The sequence below is a fragment of the Peromyscus eremicus genome, chromosome 12 (assembly GCF_949786415.1).
Source record: "Peromyscus eremicus chromosome 12, PerEre_H2_v1, whole genome shotgun sequence".
Taxonomy (NCBI): Eukaryota; Metazoa; Chordata; class Mammalia; order Rodentia; family Cricetidae; genus Peromyscus; species Peromyscus eremicus.
The window spans coordinates 39,280,210-39,303,269 of NC_081428.1; the positions used below are offsets into that span (position 1 = coordinate 39,280,210).

At 41.2% G+C, this 23,060-nt stretch overlaps 1 protein-coding gene and 1 long non-coding RNA gene across 3 annotated transcripts; one reads left to right on the top strand and one right to left on the bottom strand.

Moving 5' to 3' along the window:
- The first annotated feature begins 28 nt into the window (after window positions 1-28).
- Window positions 29-17,820, top strand: LOC131922494 (uncharacterized). 2 transcript variants are annotated; one of them, XR_009382294.1, is made up of 3 exons: window positions 29-783; window positions 12,793-12,839; window positions 17,505-17,820. It is a non-coding gene; the product is annotated as an uncharacterized LOC131922494 (long non-coding RNA). The 2 variants fall into 2 exon arrangements; XR_009382293.1 differs by lacking the exon at window positions 29-783 and adding an exon at window positions 11,316-11,505.
- Window positions 17,821-18,077: 257 nt separating this feature from the next.
- On the bottom strand, window positions 18,078-19,195 carry LOC131922493 (small ubiquitin-related modifier 1-like). The gene has a single exon (XM_059277301.1). It carries the CDS (start codon window positions 19,166-19,168, stop codon window positions 18,863-18,865), a length of 306 nt encoding a protein of 101 aa, XP_059133284.1. The 5' UTR covers window positions 19,169-19,195; the 3' UTR covers window positions 18,078-18,862.
- Between the last annotated feature and the right edge of the window lie 3,865 nt (window positions 19,196-23,060).

A 23,060-nucleotide genomic window follows, 5' to 3' on the forward strand; every position in this document is an offset into this window, starting at 1 on the left:
CCTGGCCCTAGGGCCCAGGACCAGGGAAAGAAACACAGCCTGTGTTTGGGACCTGAGCCAGAGAGATGAACCAAGGAAACATGCCCTGACTCTGAAACCTGTACCAAAGGAACACTCTTGGCCCCTAGAATCAGAGTCAGTGTGGCCTGGCCTTAGAGGTAGTGTCAAAAAGCTAAGTAAAGTCAGTGAGAGAAACACAGTTTAGCTCAGATCAGAGCCATCTCTGTTCCTGTCCAACTGACTTGTGAAACCAACCAATCACGGAGCAGCATAGTAGAACCCTGGGCCCATGGTTGACTCCACCCCCTAGACTTCCTGTGAAAAACCGCCCTGCCTAGTCAGTTAAAAAGGGAGCCTGTTCTCTCCCCCTGGTAGAGGCAGCTACTCTCCTGGACTCCTCCTTCCCAAATAAACTTCTTCCTCAAAAGAGCTTTTTGGGTGTGAAGATCTTCATTCATTGGCTTAGAGAAGATCCTTGCTGAGATGTCCCCAGATGGATGAGAGAAAGCTGAAAGAGCAGGGCAAGGAGGAGCTGAACAGAAGTTCTTTGCTAAGACATCGCTCAGTGGACAGAGAGAACTATAAGTAACACTTTTCTCTGGAGCAGGAGGAGATTGCTACATTTCTGCAGGGGTTTCCCCTTTCACAGAGTGAAGCAAAAGAAGCAACATCTTAGGAAGCAGAGCTCTGCTAAGAAGTCCCCTTATGCTCAGCTGTAGAGACTCTGAAGGAGAGTAGCAGGATTGCTATATCCTACAGGGAGACCATCCTCCATCACACCAGGTATACCCCAACTTTCGGGAAGAGTCAGGATACCCTTCCTTGCTGAAGCAGTTCCAAGCATGACTCTCCTGAGAAGTCAGAAAAATTTCCTTTCCATGGTTGGGCTGTTTCTTTGCAGTCCCAGCTGTCAGAGCTGTGCTACACAGCTCCAGGTGTCTGGGACACCTTCAGGGTAGAGCTGTTGTTCTGAGCAGCTCAAGGTGTCTGGGATACTTCACCCTCCAGGGCTGAACTGTCTCCTTGCAGTTTTAACCATCAATTTACTAACGTTTTGGTCCCGAACCCTGGGACACAAAACCCACAGAGTTGCAAAACGTGCAATTTACTAACAATTCCCTCGGGTGATTTTCCTAACAAGGGTTCTAAAATCCAAGTCTTAAGATAACCAAACTGGATTTTAAGCCCAGGTTCATCTTTAATCATTTTAGACTCACTCTGTGGCACTAATCATCCACTGGCAGATTTGGTCAACATTACATGAATCCTATGAGGATTTAATAATAACCAACAACCACAATATGTTCTGTTCTCTTCATGGAGTCCAGGTGAGGGTGTTTCACCTTTCTTTGGTGTGATGGGCTCCATAAGTTCTTAGGATTGGTTTTTCTGACAGATTTTTAGTATCACTATGTGTTTATATCATCTCAATCTACTTTAGCATGTTTGAAAGGTGGCGTCCTTTTAAGTTTTAAGAATGTGTTATTTGCCGGGCGGTGGTGGCGCACGCCTTTAATCCCAGCACTCGGGAGGCAGAGCCAGGCGGATCTCTGTGAGTTCGAGGCCAGCCTGGGCTACCAAGTGAGTTCCAGGAGAGGCGCAAAGCTACACAGAGAAACCTTGACTCGAAAAACCAAAAAAAAAAAAAGAATGTGTTATTTATTGGTCTCTGTCTCCTGGGTAGAGCCATACAGATTGTGGCATCTATATGCTTAGTTAAGTATGGAATCATCCTATGTTTGCACCCAAAATGAAGTCAAATGCTGCTTGTGAAATGGCGTTTCTCAGGTTAAGGTAGAGCCTAAAGGTCACTGGAGCCAGGCACAGGCTGATCTTGGCCATAACAAGTGAGTAAGCAGACCAGTTATCAATAGTGCTACAGGTGAGAAATGTGCAGTCTATATCCATTGTGAATCTAATCCAGCCATAAAGATTGGAATTACCTTGTCTATAGGAACACAAAATGGGCTTGCAGGTCATCGTGCTAAGTGAGATATGCTAGTCTCACTAAGACAAACATCAATTTTCTCTCATGTGTGGAATCTGAAGAAAAATAAAAGAGCATGAAAGGAAAATGAGGATTATTAGGGGTATGGAAAAAGAAACGGGGAAAGACGCTAAGAAGGAACAATGGCAGGGTAAATGTGATTAAAGTACATTGTACGCATGTATGGGAATATAATGAAACTTCGTAGATTATGCAATTTAATATAATCTAATTAAAAATGATGACAACCTAAACAGGGCCTCTAAAGAGAAGCTGAAAAACTGAACCAGGGCCAAATCTGATTCAGTGTCTGCTTTTGCAAATTCTATAAAATTGTATTGGACTATAACCATGCATGTTTATCAAAGTATTGTCATTTTATCTATGGTTGCTTGACAGAAAAGATAAATAGTTACAGAGAGATCATATAGTCCATGAACCCCCAAATATTTGTCTAGTTGTTTACAGAAAGTGCTTCCAAACTGCTCTCAAATCCCTGGCTACTCACCTAATCCTAACACTGCAGAAAATGTATACAATTATAAACTTCCACAGCAAACAAAATGCTTCCTACTAGTCTATTATTTCAAATACAGAAAAGAAACTCCATTATGGGATAATTCAGACCTTGTTTTCTGGGTGTCCATTTAGCCTTCAGGGAAAAGCATTTCCTGGGAACAGATGATGAATTTTGCTGGCAAGATAGCATAAAGACTGGAGACTGGGCTCAGAGGAGTGCCTGGGGTGGAATGGGGTAAGAAAAGGCAGGCAATCACATCTTTCTTGTTCCTCTGTACAAACCTTCCCATTCAGCAGCCTCTGAATGCAATCTGTCAGTTGCAGAGACAGACCCCATCACTCTTCAGTGTTGAGCGCTTGCTAAAATTTGCAATGAGAAATGGTTAGGGACAGTAAGGCATGTGGTTGTTGTGAGGAAAATAGTTAATCAATCAATCTTGGCCATTTTGTTCTAATTCCTTAAAAAATGAAGTTGCTTTGTTGTTGAATCTTCTTCTAACATTAAATTGTTTATAAAAATAAAAGTATGCAGAGGCTGGAGAGACCCATGACTTTGGAAATGCTGGCTAGGATTTCCCTAGATGGCTATTGTTGATAAATCCAGCAACTAAGTAACATAGATCCAGTTGGATGCACAAAACACCAATTCAGTATATAAGTTCTTTGAAAAAAAATAATAAGCATCAAGGTTTTGTGTGTGCATATTGTACTAAAGAAAATGAATGCTGCCGGATGGTGGTGGCACACACCTTTAATCCCAGCACTCGGGAGGCAGAGGCAGGTGGATCTCTGTGAGTTTGAGGCCAGCCTGGGCTACAGAGTGAGTTTCAGGACAGACTCCAAAACTACACAGAGAAACCCTGTCTCGAAAAACCAAGAAAGAAAGAAAAAGAAAGAGAAGAGAGAGAGAGAGAGAGAGAGAGAGAGAGAGAGAGAAAGAAAGAAAGAAAGAAAGAAAGAAAGAAAGAAAGAAAGAAAGAAAGAAAGAAAAAGAAAGAAAATGAATGCCTATAACCATGGGGTGTCTACATGCCTCAGTACTGCTCATACTGTCAGTAGTCACATTTCAGGATGAGCATCTCAGGATACAGGAAGAAGGGAAACTTTCCATGACTACCTAAATACAATATTTTCCCCTTGGGAATAGACCAGAGAGGGTGCTGTTCCTATAACTGAGAAATTCACAAACCAAGTAAAACAAAGCCAGTTCTTCCCAGACAGCTGTGTGTGCATGTGTGCACGCATGCATGTGTATGCACATGGGTGTGTAAAGCAGTGAGCTAAGAATTGTAAAATAACCTCATAGTTCAGAAAGCAAATACCAAAATCATCAGAAGTAATACCAGTAAGGACCCTGCAGCCTTCCACGGTGCTTCAGAGAAGTTCTTTTTCCTGGATGCTATAGAGCTCACAATAGGAGCTAAAAGTCTAGACAAGCAACAAGGCTGAGAAGCCAAACCTGGGATTCCTATGGTAGTCCAAGGATCCGAAAAGGGAATCATTGCTATGGGGAAAGAATACAATTTTACACAACCATATCAAATAATGACTGAAAGCGTAAATAGAAAGCGTAAATATGAAAGACGTTCTGACAAGATGAGTCGCTTCCTTAGGCATACAAATTGTTAGTATAATGTGTCTAAAATAAATGACAGTCTTGTGAGAATGAGAAAAGGCTGAGTGTCAACTGATAAACATTCTAGAAACCCTTTCACAGTCAAAATGGAGAAAACAAGAATTGAGAATTACTATCTCAGGTCAGTGTGCCCTGATGGGAAGACAGATTCAGTCCTTTCTGTGTGTGAATGTGTATATGTATGTGTGCATGGGGAGGGGAACACTCCAGGTTAGGGCAGGTATGTCATCAAGTCAGTACAGAATAAGAATCTGAAACCTCCCGTTCACTCAGCATCTTGTTGACCAAACAAGTATTCTGATGGAAATACGATTTTCTTCTTTCTCAATGTAATTTTCCCTACCTTGATCTCTTAAGTAAATGATAGAATTGTGAGGTAAAGTTGGTCTCTCATGTGTGTGTCACACACACACACACACACACACACACACACACACATACACATGCACACACACATATGCACGCACATGCACGCACAACAAAAGCCAGTCCTGGTTGAATATGAATCAAGTATCTCTAGACTCTAGTCTCTAACTAAGAAGACAGGCCATCACAATAGCACATCCTGCCACACAACTGAAGGACCAGTCTATGCCAATGCCATTTAAACCTTTCTCATAACCAAGTACAAAAAAGGAGATACAAAAACAAACAAACAAAAAACCGAATGGATGCAGAAGAAAGATCCCAAGAAGCTGCCACCTGCATAAGCATCTCCATCTCATGGGTAATGAGGCTCTTATAGACTAGAGTACAGAAGTAGAGATGAGGAAACCTCTTCCCTCTGTCTCCTCTGGGAAACAGAGACTTAATATGGAATAACCTAAGAGACAGAGTGTGGCTTTGGCTATCAGCTTCCCTCCGAATCCCATCAGGTTTTATATTCTCTGTCTATGCCATCGTTGCTTGCCTTAGGACCATCATGCTGCTGCTTAGGGTCCATTTAACCTGTGGAAAACCCTTTGTAATTAGTTATTCATAAAGGAAGAACAAAAAAATGGCTAGATCAAGGCCAGATGGGCAAACAGATGGCATGCAAAGAAAACAAAAAAAAAAGCAAACAAACAACAACAACAAAAAAAAAACCTCAGACAAAATTAAGCACCATTGTCTCTCTTATCCAAGCTGCTGCAAGTGAGCAAACCTGGGAAGAGCTGTCTTGAAACTGTTTCTCCCAAGCACCCCAAGGACCTAGCATCATGATCAAAGCCTGGACACAGCTAGAATACCCACTGCACGCTTGTAGTATCTTCCAAGTTTAACTGAAAAACCCCAATTTACATAGAATGTACTAAGAAGAAATCAAAATATGTATTTGCTTCTGCATGTGGATAACATACCCTCCCTTAAGAACATAAAAACCCAATACTTCTCCCCAACACATCACAACACAGTCACATACCATGCCTTTTGAATGAGACCAGAGCGTTGGGGGAAATACGCCATACATATCCAGAGCTCTGCCTGTTCCTGCGCAAAGGGTAGGAGCTAAATCAAATTACACAACAGATTATATGAAAAAGAATCCAGCTGAAGGCAACCAAGAAGAGGACTGAGAGCCTAACCTGTGAGCTCTTTTATATGGCTTGCCATACTCTCCCCATAGATTCTGCCACATCAACAAGAGAAACAAGTCACACCATTTCCTAGAAAATTAGCTCAATGCCTTCATTTATCAGAGGTTTATCACGGAGCTTCCAAGGAAAAAGGATCAACACTTCCTAAGTCCTTGGGGATCTATGTCATAGAAACAAATGCGTAGACCTCAGGGCAACGAGCCTGGGTAAAATGAAGGAAATATTCCACCCTGACACACCAAAGAAGTGTGTCAGTGGACCTTCTCTCATGAAATGCAAAGATCTCCCCATGCTCCCTACCACGTTGGGACAGATAGCTTGATGGAATGGCGGACTAGATCTTGAAGGAAGTCACAGCCCCAGCAAGGGAGTCATGCCTGCTAAGGCTGGGGCAACTTTCTCCATGGAACTATTTTCTTTCTTTTCTGATTTTTTCACCATAAGATATATTGACTTTATATCAATATTTAAGTATTACTAACTTTACATTATATTGTTCAAGTTATAGGATACCAAGGGAGAAAATAAACATTTAACAATAGTATCTCTTCTTTGAGGATGGGAATTAGTATATTTTGGTAGTTACAGGATACTTACAGTGTGTCAAGCAGAATTATGACTTTGCTTTGTCTTGTTTTGGACATCAAGTGTGGTTAAAGAAGTTAACAGAGAGAGATTTATGAAACTTAATCTTATGTGTCGGTTTGATGTGGCTAAGGGATACTCAGATACCAGGTAAATTGTTCACACCGGCTGTGTCTGTAAGGATGTTTTGTGAAATAAGGCCTGCTTCTATCCATGTGGGTATCACCCACTCCTGTGAGAACCCAAATATACTAAAAAGGTCAAGGCAGGGCAGGTTCACTCTTGTTTATTTGAGCTGGCACATCCAACCTGACCTGCCATGGACATCACTGGCTCTAGAGCCTTCAGACTCTACCTGAATTACATCATGGGCTTTCCTAGTTCCTCGGGATCCAGATCACACACATGCATTCTATTTCCTTGGAGGTCACTGAGTACTGCACTGAGGTAAGAAATCCACAGGGATATAGAATACTTCCCTTTTAAAAATAAAGAAGCACCAGCTACTGGCCAACTGGCACATAATTAAGCAAGCCTCTGCATCTTAGTAAGTTCAAGATTCAATGATGTTGAGAATCAAATTGAAAACTATGGTTGGATGTTATAGATAATATATAAGACAAAATGTACGTTTGCCCACACTCTGGAATGTCCCTTTCTACTTGATTTTACAGACAGCTCAAAGGTGAGAGAAAAAGAGGAGGGGGGAGAGGAAGTGAGGAAGAGAGAGACGCAAGAGTCCAGTTGAGGAAAACAACTCTCAATAATATACAGATGTAATAACTCCAGTGATCAGAAATGACCCTATACCCAGTATGGGGCTATTCCAAAACTTCTCCCTGGGTGTTTACAACAGTGCAATGTGAACAAACAAATCTCTACTTGTCAGGGTGGGCACAATGCTTTTCTTTCTTTCCCAGAAGTTGGCTTCCTCCACTACACCTTAGTGCCTCTTTCAGAAGCCTCTAACGGTTGCTGAAATTGAAGCTAAGCCTTTTTCTCTTCCACTGCAAGTTTGACAGGACAAGGACGAAGCAATTTCTCCAGAGAACTATTCCTATAGCCTTCATCTGTAGACTAACATCCCTATATTCATGGTGCTAACTGTTCTACACCTTAACTACAGCCCTGTTCCAATCACTTTACTAATATCCATCATTTCCTGAATATGACAGTGATATTCCATATCCACAGGAAAACAAGGACTATTATCATAGTTCCTGTTTGCTTAGATTCAGCCAAAAGACCTGTTTAATTCTCAGGGTAAAGCTGCAGGATCCATGAATATGAAATGAAAGTTAGATGTGGTAAAAAGCTTTGTGAACTTACTGATTGAGAACAGGTAATTTGCTCCAAATTGGGGCACACTTGGGACTTTCATTTGCTCACAGACTGGTACAGCAAGAAGAGACTGGACTGGGAACCAGAGGCCCTGATGCTCATCCTGTCTTTGCTGCTCTTTATATCCCATGTAGAAACGACAGCACTTCTCCAATCTCCCAACTCTGAGCTTTAGACTCTAGCCGAAGATGCTTCCAGTTCCGACCTTATTCGAGTCATTATTTCACGGAGCACTATGCCTTCACCAAGCAAAAGTTGTGATTCAGTTTTAAGTCCTAAGGTCCACTGTAGCTTCTGCCAAGTCAGGAATCACCTACAGCTGTTGGGCCTCTAGAGAGCCAGTCATGTTTCCTAACAAACAGGGCTAGCCCTTGTCTAAGCGGCCAAATAGATGTGTTTTGGATTTAGTGCCCCTTCTCATCCCTCTTTCCAAATACCCTTGATGCTAGGAAATTCCCTTCCACCCCCGAGAGCCAGCTTCTAGTACTCATCCAAACATGAAGACGGCTGATGAGTCTATGGTAGGATTCTTTCCAGAAACTGGGAGAATGGAAGAACCTAAGCGGATGGAACAGCCTCACTGAATGCCTGCCTCACCATCTGCATCTCCTTCAGCCTTTGCTTCCAACTCTCCAGTGGCTCAGGCCGGGGTGTACTGTCCTCAGCTGCTCTTTCTTTCATAACTCTAGTCCAACAGCAAATCCCAGACATTTCATCTTAAAATGTATCTAGAATGCAAGTATCATCCACCACTCCTAATATTACTATCCTATCATAAACCTTTACATTTAGGGGACAATGCATATAGGAAAATACACACATAAGCAAAGAGAAATGGGTTGTGTTTCATGAGGTAGACAGTAAACCGTGGAAAGAATTTGTCTTTTGAAAAAGGAAGCTATGTGAAGGTGTATTTTATTATCAGATAGTTCAGAGGGGAGACACTTATCTAAAAATGGGGAGCAAACATGCACTGGCACATATGTGCACTGTGTGTGTGTGTGTGTGTGTGTGTGTGTGTGTGTGTGTGTGTGCGTGTGCGTGTGTGTAGATTTATGTGGAGGCCAGGAACAAACCTTGATTGTGGTTCCACAAGACTTATCCACCTAGTTTTTGAAGCAAGGTCTCTCTTTGACTGGGAACTTACCAAGGAGGCTAAGCTAAAGACTGGCCAGCTACCCTAGGGATTTGTCTGTGTCTGCCCCCAGTGCTGGGTTTACAAGCCTATGCCACCATGGCTGGCTTTTTAAAGGCAGGTTCTGGGAATGAAACTCAGGTCTACATACTTACAAGGCAACCATCCTACCAACTGAGCTATAACCTCAACTCTGGGGATAACCTCTTAACCAATTTCCCTTGTTCATACTTCCAAAAATTGGCCCCCGGCAACCAGGGTGATCCTGTTAAAGGTAAAAATAAAATAAAACAAACAAACAAAAAGTCCAAAACTTTCTCATGGCTTCCCAGATCTCTCACGTTCAAAACCAAAATCTCATACATGGCACTCCACTTGTCTATTGATCCCTGCCACATCTCTGGCCTCGCCTCCTCTTACCAGCTCCTTTGCAATCTATTCCTCAGATACGCCAAGCTGCATGAGATCTTCATGCTTGCTGTCACCTCTGTTCAGAAACACAGTCCCTCAAGGGACTCCAGGCTCACTGATCTCAACATCTCAATATTCCAACCTCTTTTGCAGAAGCTTTTTCATGAGACCATGTATGTATGTATATATTTGCAATGTATACATGCACAACCACCCACCCATCTCCTTGTTGTTGTTACATTTGACCCTGATATCTGGCATGAATAGGGATTTGGTTATTTTTCAAAGGGAATGCTTTTCCAAATTAGGAAAATGTGGGAAAAAACAAAAACATACCTGCATATTTAGTTCTGATAAGCTTAATATCCACTTAAGACTATTTTCCCATATCAGAAGAAGAAGAAGAAGAAGAAGAAGAAGAAGAAGAAGAAGAAGAAGAAGAAGAAGAAGCAGCAGCAGCAGCAGCTACTTTCAAATGCTGTATGGTGTCTTTGTAGCTTCAGGAAATAGAATCTGATCCATCGCCCTTTTCTTAATAATCAAAGAAAAAGTGAGGATTTATGGGAAGGGTTGGAGGTAGAGTATCTGGTGTGAGACTGGAGGGAGGAAAGAGAAGAAGAAACAATGAGAATCTATTTCAATGAAAATATATTAAATAAATAAAAGCAAAAAGAAAGGAAAATAGAAAAAAAAATTTAACAAAATTGCCATGACAAAAGGCTTCCAAATAGAAAGAGGCCAGATCCTATAGATCTAGTAAAGGATTATGGGACAGACACAAAAAACACTGGGAAGAAGATACTTTAGGGAGGGGTACAACATTAAGATTTTTCACTCTGAAGGATCACATTGGACATAGTATAAAGAATGGGAACCAGAAGCTGAGACCAAATGTGTATGTTTTACTATGCCAGATACCACAGCTTTTACACTATGAGGACCAAGAAACTCAAGTCAGGAAATGAAGGTGAAACAGTGCATCTAACTACCCCTTCCCTAAGGAGCTTTTGTACAATGGTCACAATCCTTGAAGGAGTTGTTTTAATTCTAATTGTGCTGTGTTTATTATTTTAGTTAGACAGAGGAGGAACTGTAGGTGTCCAATGATGACAGATAGAGTAGAAGGAGTGGTGCTGAGGAAAGGAAGGTAATAGAATACAAGGACCAGTATTTTAAAAAAAAAAGAAAAAAGAAATCTAAAAGTAGCAATGAATTTTTTAAAATTTGAATATGATTTCAAGGTGAGATAAGAGGTTATCCTAATGTTGACTATAGAACATAAGGGGGGAGATGCTCATGCTGTAGGTAGGTACATATGGAGAGATGATATCATTGGTTCCTGCATCCTGTAAGAATCTATTCACAGCAGGAACTCTTTGAAGTAGGCGATGGAAAGGGCTTTAACTCAATACGAGACTTTGCTTTGCCCATCAGTGGTCCAGTGGCAATTTTAGGTGAGCAGTTGGCTATTTGATGTCTGAAGCTCAGAGGAAATATCTGGATTTGAGTTTTAAATATGGAGACAGGGACAATTGTGTAGGGATAAAATATAGGTAGTTACAGAATCGAATTAAGGCTCACTAAAGCATTGAAAGATTGGGCGAAAGAAATATCAGAAAGGAGCATTAGCACTACATTTCATGCTACGTGTGTTACAGCTGCCCGTGGAAATGCCAGTGAGGCTGATTGGATGGCACTGTTGAAGTAGGGCATATCCAGGAAGTCAGAGTAAACAGTTTTCAACACTTCCTGTGATGGCAGAGAGAGCCAAGGCAGGTCTTTGTGAACCAGCCAAAACCCAAACTTGTTTGTGTACCCACCCATAATTGCATAAGGCATTGAGTTTGATCTGATCCTAACCTTTCTGAAAACATGTTTCTATTTTTACTATTCAACTCCAGATTATACTATTGATTCCCATTCTCCTTTTTCATACTACTTTAAGTATGGCTAAAGTATTGGTATCACTTGTTTGTCAAAATAAGATTCTTCTGTGCAGTTTCTTTCATGTAGATAATTTTAAATAAAACAGTACATATTCCTTCCCTAAGCCTTCTTTAACTTCCCAAATATATCATCAATTCTTAATTTAGTGTTTATGTTCCCTACATACCTTAAAACATTTAACCAAGTATTTTTATAAATATGTATGCTTTTATAATTTTATAATTAGTATCAAAATAAATTATTTTTTGTTTTGGTTGCTGGACATTGCTACTGTTGTAGACCCACATGTATCCTGGCAACTCTGGTCGTCTCCATCTGAAGCTAGCTGGCATGACACTACAATTGTTCTCTCTTCTTCCACTGCACAGTAAGCCTATTTCCATGTGTACTGTTGCTCACAGCTGTGACAACTCATTGTAAATGGGCTATAGTTTCTCTGGAAGTGTCGACTAATCTGTCAGTTACTGATCCAAAAGTTCAAGCATTCTCTGAACCATTATGTACAATGAGATGGGATTCCTGAGAGTGACAGTGATCCACACCTATGTGAGGTCATTTGTTTTTCTTTAAAAATAAAAAAAATAAATAAGGCCTCTAGTTTATTAATTCTGGTGAGAGCTACTATCTTGTTGAACTGCAGTGTAAAAAAAATTAGGTTGTATACTCTTTCATAAGCAAAATCTTAAGAACAAATGTCATTTGTATTGGCTTGTTGATTTTTCATGAACGTTTTACTAAACCATACTGTTTTGGGATTATTTTTCTTGCCAGTTCAGGCCATTCTCTTTAAAGTATTTTTCTCTCTACAAAACAAATAACCATTAAAGTTAATTCTTCAAGCAAGGTATAGCTGGCATTTTTTTTAAAAAAATAATTTGCCAAGATCTAAAATTACATATTTGCTATGCATTCTTCTAAATATTTAAAATTATATTTTACTGATATTTTTAGGCACTCATATTACTAAATTGAATTTAAATAAACGTATCATTACTGGAATAGTCATTAAACTATAGTGTTCTTTAGGGTGCAGACTATACCACAAAGAGGCATTGATTTCAGTGACCCTCCCCCAGAAGTGAAACCAAATGCTTGCTGCCAGCACAAGCGTGTGCAAAGCCCATTTCCTCCATGTGCTCAAGATCAAGAAACTGCCCCAACCAAGGCCCTAGGGAATTTATGTTGGTCAAAGCTGGCACCGCTCAAAGTTTGTGTTGAACAGAATTCAAATAGTTGACAATGACATGGAAAAATAAATACTATCCTCTGCCTTTAAGAAAGGCAGTTTAAAGTACAGATCATTGGATATGTCAAAGTTCTTTCAAAAGAGTCCTAAATCTCTTAGTCAGTGTTATTTAGTTAAGCAACATTGGACCAGCTCTACTGGGACCCTGAGGAATTGGTTTTATAAGTGGTAATTGGAGCAAGCCACTCCCAGGCCTCATAGACATGTGTGGCTCTCCTTATAAGAAATCAAGAATAAGGGATGAGAATGTGCATAAGTGACCAGAGTATAAAAAGTGGCATGTCGCAGGGGATGATCGCGACAAATTTATTATATTTACATTATGTTTACATTACACTAACACTTGAAAATGAAGTCTCATTTAACTCCCCAGATCACTCATACCAATCTCCTTTTTCTTTGTTACAGAGAATGAAACAAGAAATTTCAGCTCAGAGAACATCAGGAACTTGCCTGTGAGTGTGCACTTAATAAGAGGAGAAATCGGGTTGGGACCCTGAGTCTTCTGGTTCAGAGCCAAACCTTATGGTACTCTCCTGGGGAGGAAGAGATTCACGTTGTAGGAAAAACCCACAAATGCACATTATACACATTACACACGTAGGGTCACAAGCAGCTCTGCTTACAAAAGCCAAAAGGTAGAAGTGACCTCAGCATCTGTTGACAGACCAAGTGTGGTCTCTACATGCAGGGATTATCATTCTACCTTGGGAAGGAAGAAAAGTCTGGCCTGTGTTACAACAGGAATGAAACTTGAGGATAGTATGCCAAGGAAAAGGAGGCAGCCACGTATAATCGCTCTTCTTCTACACGGTCCCCAGAGTCATTCACGTTGTAAAAACACGGGCTGGTGAGACGGCCCAGCCGTAGGGAAAGGCCCTGCTGCCAAGCCTAGCCAACCTGAGTTTGATTCCTGGAACCCACATGCTAGAGACCTAGAACCAACTCCTGCAAGTGGTCCTCTGTCCTCCACATGGGTGCCATGGCATGTGTGTGTATGTTCATTTATTTATAATTACATTATTTATTATTACTATTACAACATATTTTTAAAAAATTATTGGAGCACAAAATTAGTGGTACCCGGGGCTTCAGGGAGGGATGGATGGGAAGTTATTGCCTAATGGTACTGGGTTCCAGTTCTGCAGGATGAAAGGGGATCTGGAGCTTGAATTGTGCCCAGTATGAAAATACTTAATACTGCTGAACCACACACTTATAATAATTAGGACAATTATTTTAAGTTATGCATATACATACACCTTTAAAGACAAAACTAATAACCTGCCTGAGTTCTTTCCTTTGACTTCTCCTATCAATTCCCTTTGTGCTCAGTATTAATATTTGCTCTTCTAAAAAGCAGGAATTGTTACTAATGAGATGAAGATTCTAGCCAGAAACATGAGTCTCTATTTTATGACCTATTTAAAGAGAAAAATATCCTAAAAGCAAGGACATACCTCACTGTACGTGGTCACCTATTTAAAGAACACAGATTCTTTAATAGAAGACACATTCCTATACGACTTTACCTTTAATGATCAAATCCAGTTTTATTCCGCTTTCTCTTCTAATTATCCAGCCTGGGCATCTAAGAACAGAGAGAAGAGGGAGGGAGGAGGGGGGAAGATAGGCAGAGAGGAAGGGAGAGGGAGCAAGAGTGAGAGCGCGCGCTGCAGTTTAATGAACAGCAGTGACACTCTACATGGAGTACATGTCTCAGCTGCAGCTGACTTATTGCTCACAACAGCCCTACAGAGCGCTGGGATGACTAACCTCATTTTACAGATGAGCGAACCTGTCCGCGGTCACACAGCAGAGGCAAAACCCAAACAAGGTCAGCCGGGCTCACATGTCATCAGGGTCACGTATACTTATGGAAAGTTTAAACTCCATTGTCTTCTTTCCAACCGGACAGTTTCACTAGTGACTGTCCAGATAAAAACTTCATTTGGAGGTAAAAATCTACTCTAAATGGGAAGCTTAAGCCAAGTACTCAGCCCCCTGCCCCCTGCCCTCCTGTCCCCTGCCTCCCACCCTCCTGCCCCCTACCTCCCACTCTCCTGCCCTCTGCCCCTGCCCTCCTACCATCCTGTCCTCCACCCCCTCCCTTCCCCGGCCATCCCACCACTCTCCCCTTTTTCCATATTGTTTTACACATGTTCTCCTTAAAGCCCAGTGTCTGTACTGCGCTGTGACTCTGGCCTGGACTTCCTTGGGAAATTTCCATGGTTTTCCTGACTTAGTTTCTCTTTCTCTAGGCATCTGTCAGAACCGGTTCTCACCTTCACCCTACTCCATTGACGGTTTTCCCCTTCACAGTCCTACCCACTAATCCCTTTCCCCGCTGTACATCAGTCATGCCTCCTTGACTCTCTTGTCCTCTGCCTCCTTCTCTAGGTCCACTGCTCTTAGACATGGGTCTCAGACCCACCACCATGCTCGGGCACCACAATCTGAAGGTTCTCAACACACATACACAGCGTGGAAAGAGCATCTTGCCTCATCCTGTGCCATCTGTGACATCCCTGGCATGACTGAACACTTGTTGGGTTCTCACAAAAAGATAGGCCAGGTTTCTAATTTTTCTTTGTAATTTTCAACTTTAGAAAATATAAGTATTTGGAGGCAGAGGAGGACAGGAGGATGGGCAGTTAAGAAAACAAATGATTATTTTTGTCAGTGCTATCCACTAATTGATAACTAAGTTTGAACAGCATAATAAATATTTGATCCTTTGTGGATTAAAGCCAGGGAATGGCACTTTTTTTTTCTAAATTAAACCAGGAAGTAAATATTTTAGTCTTCATGTGCTACATGGTCTATGTTCTGACAGCTCAACCTTGCTTTTTGAGGGAAAAACAGCTGTACATCAGTAAATAAATGAGTGTGCCTTTTCCTCATAAAAGTAATTACACAACAAGGCACTAGGCTAGATTCAACCCATGGCCATACTTGACCAGCTGCCTAATCAAAACAGGAGAAACATTATTATGGTCAGCATGAGTTTCATGAGACCAGAGTCCCTCTTAATTGCTTTGTAGACTGTACTTCTGCCAATTCAGTACTTCTCTAAAATTAAACTACAATAGAGTGAAGTAAAATTTAAAAATTGCAGACATAAGAACAGATCTCAGGCACAAGGATTCACTACCAAATCCCATGCAGTGCGGACTCAGCTAATTTTTATTCCCATAATGCATCCTCTTGTAGAAGGTTTATGAAGGGTCTCCAGATTGTATCTTGCCAAAGGCAAGTTTGAATCAGCAAACAAAGTATTATGCAGGCATAAAAATAATTGAGGAAGACATAGAGCTGACCAGTGCCTACAAAGGCTGACCTGCAAAGCTTCCACAGTCTAGAACATTCTTGACAGCACTACATTGTCATTACAACCCTCTCAGGAGCTCATTCATCAACTCATTTTGTCCATTTGTTTAATGAATGCTTTGAATCGTCATCAGATATGTCTCTTGGCACTCAGGACACAATAGGAAAGACAAAAAGAAAGACAACAGAAAATGGCCATTTCTGCTCAGAGCCTGGGCACGCTGATACCACTCTGTACAGCAATAGAAACACCCATTGTTCTATGCTGCCCAACACAGTAGGTGCTACCCACATGTGGCTCCTGAACACTTGAATGTCTAGTGTCTAGGAAACTGAATTCATTTTGTTTAGTTTCAATTGCTGTATCTGGCTAGTGGTTACTGTATTAGATAGTGCAGATCTTAGAGGGAGAGACACTTGAATCAAATAAATACACTATTACAGTCGTGATGTGCACTAGGATGGGCATCAGGTGCCTAGTGCTCTCGGAGCTAAAGTAGGAGGATTTGAGCGATTCTGGAAAGTCGAGAGATTTTTCTCTAAGGAAACGCCAAAGACAAAGAAAACCAAAAGGAGAGCAGGGATCAGCTATATGCAGAAGGTAATCCGGTCATCAACAAAGGGTAAATAGTATTAGATAAGAATGTGGCTGACCCAGAGGGTGTGAGGGGAAATGAACCAGACTTACAAAGCATTCCAAGCCATGAAAGGGATTTGGGTGTTTAGCCTAGAGACAGCATTCTAAACTAACAGAGATTAAAGATTTAGGGATGTATGAGGTCATTGAATTTGATTTTGAAAAGCTGCCCTTATCACAGGGTATAATACACTCTGAATGATGCTGAGTCAACACGACGAGATTAGTAAATTCTCTACTTAAATGGTCCAGGTGAACAATGCTGGCATTTGACTCAAATCTAGAGTAACTGTGGGTTATTCAAAAATCAAAATTGATAAACCCTGGCGGGGGGAGGTTATGAGAAATACAAACAAAGAATCCAGTTTCAAGGTGACAGTCTAACTGGGCATCATGGTAGACGAAGATGAACATGAAAAGAGGAGGCATTTGGGAGAACGATGTTCATCTATGTAGACTTCAACATGAACTTGCGATACTGCAAGATGCCTGGTCTGCTGAGCAGCGAGCTTATAGGAAAGGCACAAGTTGCGTGGTCTTTAGTTAAGAGACTTTCTACTTCTGTCCCCATAAGAGAAGATCTTGGAAAACTGAGGTAAACGTTCATTACTTCAGGCAAGGTGTGTGCAGGTGGTTGAGCCCCTGGATGTAGTAAGGACGATAATCATTTAAGTAGGAGGAGGTTAGGAAGTTTTCATGTGAGGAGACACTGGTGGGGTAAATGTGTCAAACACTTTCATAAGACAGTTCAATCTAAAGAGACAGCGCACAAAGCTTCAGAGCCACACACAGCGGGTGCTCAGCGCACCTGGAGCAGAACAGAAAAGATTGGAAGGGACTCATTAGAAGCTGAGGTCTCAGAACTCAACAGAACTAGAAGAGAACCATGTAGCTCAGGGCTGTCACGGAGAAACAGATAAAGAACTGAGACAAGGGCCGATGACAGAAAGTTAGTAGTGATGGACATTTGTAGTTAATTTGTCTGGCTTCTACTTTGGGGCAATAATTATGTTTGATGAGATATATATATATATATATATATATATATATATATATATATATATAGTTAACACAAATGACGGCACAATTAACAATACAAACTGTAAGGTTTTGAGATGTTTAATTATCTTCCCAACTATTATTCTTTTTGCAGAAGCCTGTCACCTTCAAAGTTGAAAAGAAGTCTCATCGGTTTTAAATAATCTGCTCTCGGTTATCTATATTCATTTCCGCACTCGTCTTCTCCATACTCCATCAGCAGGGGATTAAATTCTTCCACTTGCCTATGTTCTCGGCTCTGCCTGGCATGAGAGTACATGCCTATAGCCCCGGAAGGAGAAGTAGAGGCAAGAGGATCAGAAGTTGAAGGTAATCATTAGTTACAGAGGAAGTTCAAGCCAGGCTATGCAAGGCTCTCTCAAAGACTCAGACAACCACAACAAAACAAAACACACAGTCTTCCCACTGGACTACAGGGGTGGCCCTGGCTACTCCAATCAGCAACTCTCTGACTTGCCCTGGATACAGAGTGATAACACTGAGAATACAATCCCCACTTACCCTCCAGATAGTAAGCAATAGTGTCAGCTGTCACTGGATTTCTTGGAAAGACGTTCATACTGCTTCAGGATGTAAAAGGAACCTGTCTAAACCTACTAAGAACATAAACAAATGGACATTCAACAGCTTCAACCCAAGACATTGTATTCTTTTTTTGTTGTTGTTGTTTTTGTTTTTTGTTTTTTACAAATATTGTTTATTTTAATGAAGCTGCTACAGACGATGTCCCTTGAAAACCCATGTCCCAGGCCAGAAAGTACAAACAGAATCAAAAGGAGCAGTGTCTGTTGCATACACTTCTGCATGAGTAACTTTATCACTAACTGCTGATGGAAACGGCAGCTTTCTCGGGCTCTTCAGACGCCTGTCTTACTCTTAGGACGCTTTCTTTCTCTCCAGTGAAGCCATCTTTGGAGGTGGTTGTTACTCTCACTGTATCTGTTATCTTGACTACAAACGGGATATTCTTCTTTTGGTCCAGACCCTCAGATTTTAAAAGTAGCTTCAAGCCGAGGAAAGGTCATTTTCCCACAGTTCAGTTCTCTGAAAGACTTCCATCTCCCACTGAAAATCACAGTCCAGGAGTGAAGCAACCGCATGCTAGAACTTCAGGGCCAATTGGAAGGTCACAGGAAAGCTCCCACTGGTCGTTCTTTTTATTGTCACAAACCTGAAAATGCACAGTCCTGAAAAGAGTGGCCTCTCTGTGCACACATGAATTCTTTTAAAATAAGAAGGGCAATATTAAGGGATCTGAGGTCTGATTACCAAAAATCAGCACAACAAAAACAACCAATAATGAATATTGAACACTAGAATTCAGATTACCAGATGTTCTAAAGAGATGGAGTGCCAGTATTCAATTTTCATTTTGAACACCACATTACAAAAGAACTATTTTCAAAAATAAAAAAAGATTGAGGGAAAAGGAAAAAAAATAAAAAGAATTATCTAAACCCTCGAATGAGCCCCCATTTGTTCCTGATAAACTTCAATCACATCTTCTCCCTCCATTCCAAGTTCTTTTGGAGTATGATTATCAGCAATTCTCTGACCTTCAAAGAGAAACCTGAGTGAATTCATTGGAACTCCCTGTCTTTGACAGTACGACTCTTTGAGTTTCTTGAGATGTGTTGTCATTTTCACTTTGAAATGTATCTCACTGCTATCCTGTCCAATAACTTTGAGTTTAATGTATTCTCCTTCCTTCTTATCCCCTAAGTCCTCAGTTGAAGGTTTTGCCTCCTGGTCAGACATGGTGACGGTGGCTTCACCCGGGGGCGGGGGGGGGGGGGGGGGGGTGTCTCCGCACCACAGCGGCCTCCGGCAGGCAGAACCACACTCTGAGGTTTACAAATCTGTCTCTTTCCCCCCAAGACATTGTATTCTTGATGCTACTCATGCATATGCCCTGCCCTTCCTTTTCCAGCCAGAGGCAGACTGAAGGCATCTGCCCTGTGCCTTCCAGCCAGGCTTTTATACTTTTACTACATTTATAAGTACAAAAACAATTTACATAGCTTCAGGGTTAGTTTATGAAAATGATGCTCTTGTAGCATTAATCATTCTGAAGTTTTTCTCTTCCACCCTTCCTGATGAGATTTCTCCATATACAGATAGCTATATCTCTAAATACATACATGAGTACATGTGTATGATTTTTCCAGCATCTAAATGAAACATGTCATATCATTTCCATATTTATTTACTTGAACTTTTACTACATAAAAAAATACTGCAACAGACAGCCACCCCCCATATGTCCCCTAAAGCAAGCAGGAGAGAGGGCCCTGTACCTTGCCTGGGCAAAACAGTAGAGCTGGCCTTGGCAATGTGAGTGAAGGGGACGCAGATCTGAGGGCCCTGCTCAGGAGCACTCGCCTCGCTCTTTGCCGTAGCTGCATTGTGTAAACTAGCCAAGGCAGTGCTTGAGAGCTCATCCAAGTAGTGAGGATGAGGGAAAGCTAGCGAGCTGACCAGCCCAGCTACCATCCAGGCCCAGAACCAGGGCTATGAGTTGGCCCAACCCAACATCCACCTCATCTATGAACTGCTGGAGCATGTGAAGGGGACCAAACTACAGATCCAAAACAGCAGGATCTCCATGACACAGGACAACAACAGAATATCCAAGAGGAGCCCCAGTGAGAGCCCATTATTGGTGAAGTGGTGTAGCAGAAACCAGAAGCCTCGAGCCAGACCAATAACTCGTGGCAATGAACATTTGCAAGTAAGATGAACGGATTAAAGGGTAAACTGTATGTCTCAACATGCCACACTACAGCTTCCACAATAAGATGATTCTTCTTTTTTGTTTTATTTTTGTTCTATTTCTATTTGATTTGTTTTTTTTTTCTTTTAAATTTGGTTTTGTTTGAGGGGGAGGTTGCAAGGGCAGAGGGAAGATGAGAGGGGACAGGGAGATAAGTGGGATCGGAATGCATGATATGAAATCCACAAAGAATCAATAAAAGTAAAATAAAAAGTACAGCAATAAACATGTTTTAGCCATCTTTCCATGTATAGGAGCAAGAAGATCCAGATCAACCCAAATCTATCTGAATGAGGGTGACAATGTCTTCCTCACTGTCATCAGCAAGGCTCAAAAGACTTGGTGGGGGAGCTTTGACACTCTTAGCATGTACTAGGTCATTTTTCTACCTTTGAAAATACTTTCCCACCTTTTGATATTTGCAATCCAAATAAATTCTAGCCAGCGCTCATCAGCCACACACACACACACACACACACACACACACACACACACACACATACATACACACACAGTGCAAATTCTAATTGGTCTTAATAAAAACCTGGAGCCAGATATCAGGATAAGTGCTGAAAGGTCAGAGAGACAAAAGAGCAAGCCACAGCCACCTCTTACCTCACCAACTCCTCAGCCTGAAAAGGGTCTGAGCTCCTGTCTCCACCCACCTTATATTCCTCTCTCTGCCCAGCCACATCACTTCCTGTCTCCACCTCCCTAGGGCTAGGACTAAAGGCATGTGCCTCCCAAGTACTGGGATCAAACGCGTGAGATTCCAAGTGTTGGGATTAAAGGTGTGTGCCACCACTGCCTGGCTTCTATGGTTAACTAGTAGCTAGCTCCACACTCTGATCTCCAGGAAAGCTTTATTTGTTAGAGTACAAAGTATCACCACACACACACACACACACACACACACACTCTCATGCTTTGTTTTAAGCTACCTAGTACCGTTCACTATACATAATATTTATAATAGGATCCCATGGTACTCACTTCTCTCTATTTTCCACCCTACATTCTGCCCTGTGTGAGACCTATCACCAGGACTCCTTGGGTCTGGCTTCCTACTAGGGTCAGCCACCAGAGCCCTGATGGGAGATGAGAGGGATGGAGGAGAGTGAAACTGGGTATGTACTCCTCTGGTTCCTACTATTCAAGGTCACCCCAGGCTTGCCCCATCATGAAGGTCATGATTATTTTTAACGTCCTCACTCTGTTCTTTTCTTCCACCATGTTAGAAACTTCTCTGCTTCCTTTCCCTTGCAGACTGAACGATGGTCATAGTTCAAAGTCTTGGCTTCCTGCACAATATCTTACAATTCCTCAACAACCCAATCACGTCTTTATAGTCAAACTTTTGATTGATAAGTCTTCCTTGAATTGAGCTTAAATTGTTACCTGTGGCTGCTAGTGACTGTGTTATACAATGAATATAGGAATGTTCCAATAGTTTCCCATTGGGAATCTGACAGATTCTGACAGTCTTAAGTCCTTAGAAGGCTGTTTGCTACAGCATCCAACCCTTGCAACTTGAGGACATACCCCAGGAACAAATAATCTATATTAACTCTCTTTGGATCCTTTTGGTTGTTTAATTCCAACCCTTGTCTTCTACTAATGTCAAAAGCAGTGGTGACAGCAGATGTAGGTAGTCAGGGCACCCCACAGATAGGAAAGCCTCTAAATGGGTCCTCTTTCATCCATGTTGGGAAAACATATCCCCCTGTATTGTTACCTACCACAATCTGGATCCTAACCTTTGACTTCAGTTATAAGCCTCTTCTTCCAAAGTGCTCTTGACTTTTAAGTTTGTGATGTCTTTTATAAGTGGTATTTAATTCAAACTTAGTTTGTTTTGTGGTTTATGGCTTTTATGTCTCATTTAAGGACTTCTCTATCCAGGGTTCACAAAGATACTCAAGTTTTTGTTTTTTAACACTTTTATATGCACATATTGGAAAGATCAGAGTCTTTATAGGCAGAGTGTCCCTTGGTTTTAGCTACTTCATTTCACACTAGAGTTTTACTAACTGTCTCATGAAAAAAAAAAATTATTCACCATCATTCATTTCTCAATGTTTGATACTTCTAATGCTAGTTATTTAATAAACTTGCACCTTTAAGATATATTGAAGCACTGATGAAATCCCCTGCCTAGGCCCTGACAACCACTATTGTTGTGAACTCAACTTCTTTAGAGTCTATATAGCACTGAGAGCTTGTGGTGCTTGTCCTTACCCTCCTGGCTTCTACTACTTAGTGTCCCCCAGGTTCATTTGTGTTGGTTTTCTTTTTCAAATTACTTATTGCTGCTATGTAGAAATCTCAATAGTTGTTATTCTAGCCACTTTTATAAAAAAGTTTTAGATTGCATTTATATACACATATATACTCATCTTACAAATACCAAAAGGTGTGCTCCTTTACAACCCTTACATATTTTGATACACTCATCTGATTAGAAGGAGTAATTGAGTATCCTTATCTTTTTCATATTAATAGGCATATTTATAAGCATTCCATTTATGTCCATGTATGTTCATATAATGACATTTTTAAGGATCATTGCAGGAATAAATATTGCCAGTAGCCATGTCAGAGGAGCGACAGGTGGCAATTGAGCTTCAGAAGTTCAGCCTATCAGAATGCAAGGCCTTGAGGGTTTTGGTTCCAGAATCTCTCTTGGCACTACTGTGCCTTTACATGTTTGGCACTGCCATTTTTCTCTGGTATCTGGCAAGGTGTGAATGGGTGTGGGGATATCCCCACTTCCCTTAATGTAGTGTGATTATCTCATGGAAATATCCATTTCTACTGGGCATTTTTACCTGTGGATTATTATGAAGATGATTTCCTCTTAAGCTGTACTGTTTATCT

Excerpts from the sequence above, each read along its gene's own strand:
- LOC131922493 (XM_059277301.1), bottom strand. The coding sequence starts at position 19,168 with ATGTCTGACCAGGAGGCAAAACCTTCAACTGAGGACTTAGGGGATAAG.